Raw genomic sequence first — 2,525 nt, 5'->3', positions numbered from 1 at the left:
AAATAAATAAATAAAAAAGAAACTGTTTCCGAACAAGCGTCTGGCACCCACGGCTCAATTCTCGCGAGAAGACGAAATCTCTGCTTGCGCCATTTCCTTGTTCCCAGAATGCTTCGCGCCAAACCAAAACACTCTTAATCTGAGTTACAGTTGTTGCCGCCGTTTCCCCTGCAGCTTCCCTTGGTGTCCCGGTTGCGTTTTCTCCTAGGAAAATGGCGGCCCCCGAGCAGCCCCTGCCCAACTCAAGAGGTTACCAGAGCTCTTCACCTTCGCCGCCGCGCGGAGGCCGAACCCTTCTGGTGCGGCACCTTCCCGCAGAGCTGACCGCAGAGGAGAAAGAGGACTTGCTCAAGTACTTCGGCGCACAGTCGGTCCGCGTTCTGTCAGATAAGGGGCGACTGAAACATACAGCTTTTGCTACTTTCCCCAATGAAGGCACAGCTCTAAAGGCACTCACAAGACTTCATCAGCTGAAACTTTTAGGGCATACTTTAGTTGTTGAATTTGCAAAAGACCAAGGTCAAAGTCATTCTTTATCTCCTTCAAACACTGAAAAAAGGAAAAGGTCCGATGACCCTATTGAAGATGATAAAGAAAAGAAAGAAGTTGGGTTTTTAACAGTAGAAAATGGAATTGCACCAAATCACGGACTGACCTTTCCTCTTAATCCATGCCTGAAATATACGTATCCACCACCTTCAAGCACAATCTTAGCAAATATAGTGAATGCCATGGCAAGCGTGCCTAAGTTCTATGTTCAGGTGCTTCATCTTATGAATAAAATGAATTTGCCCGCACCTTTTGGACCAATTACTGCACGACCTCCCCTGTATGAAGATTATATGCCATTGCATGCACCTCTTCCGCCTACATCTCCTCAACCACCTGAGAAGCCTCCTCTGCCAGATGAGGATGAGGAATTATCAAGTCAAGAGTCAGAATATGAAAGCAGTGATGATGAGGACCGACAAAGAGTGACAAAACTGGTGGAACTAGCAAATCTTCAGCCTAAAAGACCAAAACCAGTAAAGCAACGCCATGTGAGGAAAAAACGAAAAGTAAAAGATATGTTAAAGACACCTTCATCTGTTTTACACAGTAATTTACATCCGGTGCTGTTACCTTCAGACGTATTTGACCAACCACAACCTGTAGGTAATAAAAAAATTGAATTCCATATATCTACTGGCATGCCTGGAGCAACTAAGAAAGATTTAGAAAAGGAAGAAAATTGTGAGGAAGAAAATCATGATTTGCCTGATAATGAAGTTGATACAACTAATACAGGATTTGGAAAAATCTTCCCAACACCTAATTTGAACATCACAGAAGATGTTAAAGAAGACTCTGATGAAATGCCTTCAGAATTTATTTCTAGGAAAGAGTTGGAAAAGGGCAAAATCTCTAAAGAAGAAATGGAAACACTTTCAATTTTCAGAAGTTATGAACCTGGTGAACCAAACTGTAGATTATATGTAAAGAATTTAGCTAAACATGTACAAGAAAAGGACCTTAAATATATTTTTGGAAGATACGTTGACTTTTCATCAGAAACAGAACGGATTATGTTTGATATTCGCTTGATGAAAGAAGGCCGCATGAAAGGACAAGCTTTTATTGGGCTTCCAAATGAAAAGGCAGCAGCCAAAGCTTTAAAGGAAGCAAATGGATATGTTCTTTTAGGAAAACCAATGGTGATTCAATTTGCTCGCTCTGCTAGACCAAAACAAGATTCTAAAGATGGAAAGAGAAAATGTTAAAAATTAGGTTCACTCCTGGGCACCCGGGGAAGTGGAAGCTGGGCCCTGCTGCGGGGGGGAGAACCACAGACACCGGGACCGGGACTGCCGCCGCCGCTGCCACCATGAGTGATCAGCAGCTGGATTATGCCTTGGATTTAATGAGGCGCCTGCCTCCACAGCAAATCGAGAAAAACCTCAGCGACCTGATTGACCTGGTCCCCAGCCCTATGTGAAGATCTTCTCTCTTCTGTTGACCAGCCACTGAAAATTGCCAGAGACAAAGTGGTGGGAAAGGATTATCTTTTGTGCGACTACAACAGAGATGGGGACTCCTATAGGTCACCATGGAGTAATAAGTATGACCCTCCACTGGAAGATGGAGCCATGCTATCTGCTCAGCTCAGGAAGCTGGAAGTGGAAGCCAACAATGCCTTTGACCAGTATCGAGACCTGTATTTTGAAGGTGGCGTCTCATCTGTCTACCTCTGGGATCTGGATCATGGCTTTGCTGGAGTGATCCTCATAAAGAAGGCTGGGGATGGATCAAAGAAGATCAAAGGCTGCTGGGATTCCATCCACGTGGTGGAAGTACAGGAGAAATCCAGTGGACGTACTGCCCATTACAAATTAAGCTCCACAGTGATGCTGTGGCTACAAACCAACAAATCTGGCTCTGGCACCATGAACCTCGGCAGCAGCCTTACCAGACAGATGGAGAAAGATGAAACTGTGAGTGACTCCTCCCCACACATAGCCAACATCGGGCGCCTGGTAGAGGACATG

General features: G+C 44.8%; 2 protein-coding genes and 1 pseudogene across 3 annotated transcripts in view; all 3 read left to right on the top strand.

Moving 5' to 3' along the window:
• The window catches only part of LOC102871316 (serine protease 48-like), a 75,507-nt gene that overhangs the window by 6,580 nt on the left and 66,402 nt on the right, over window positions 1–2,525 (top strand). The window lies entirely within an intron of this gene.
• LOC102875349 (RNA-binding protein 40-like) lies at window positions 199–1,760 on the top strand. The gene has a single exon (XM_006884477.1). The coding sequence runs from the start codon at window positions 213–215 to the stop codon at window positions 1,758–1,760; it is 1,548 nt and encodes a 515-aa protein (XP_006884539.1). The 5' UTR covers window positions 199–212.
• On the top strand, window positions 1,774–2,525 carry LOC102844844 (annotated as a pseudogene). The gene has a single exon (XR_438859.1). The product of XR_438859.1 is annotated as an F-actin-capping protein subunit beta isoforms 1 and 2-like (transcript).

The sequence above is a fragment of the Elephantulus edwardii genome, unplaced genomic scaffold (assembly GCF_000299155.1).
Source record: "Elephantulus edwardii isolate Elephantulus edwardi_28Jun2011 unplaced genomic scaffold, EleEdw1.0 scaffold00034, whole genome shotgun sequence".
Taxonomy (NCBI): Eukaryota; Metazoa; Chordata; class Mammalia; order Macroscelidea; family Macroscelididae; genus Elephantulus; species Elephantulus edwardii.
The sequence above is the reverse complement of the archived record's forward strand: the minus strand, read 5'-3'. Positions and strand labels throughout refer to the sequence as shown.

Excerpts from the sequence above, each read along its gene's own strand:
- LOC102875349 (XM_006884477.1), top strand. The coding sequence starts at position 213 with ATGGCGGCCCCCGAGCAGCCCCTGCCCAACTCAAGAGGTTACCAGAGC.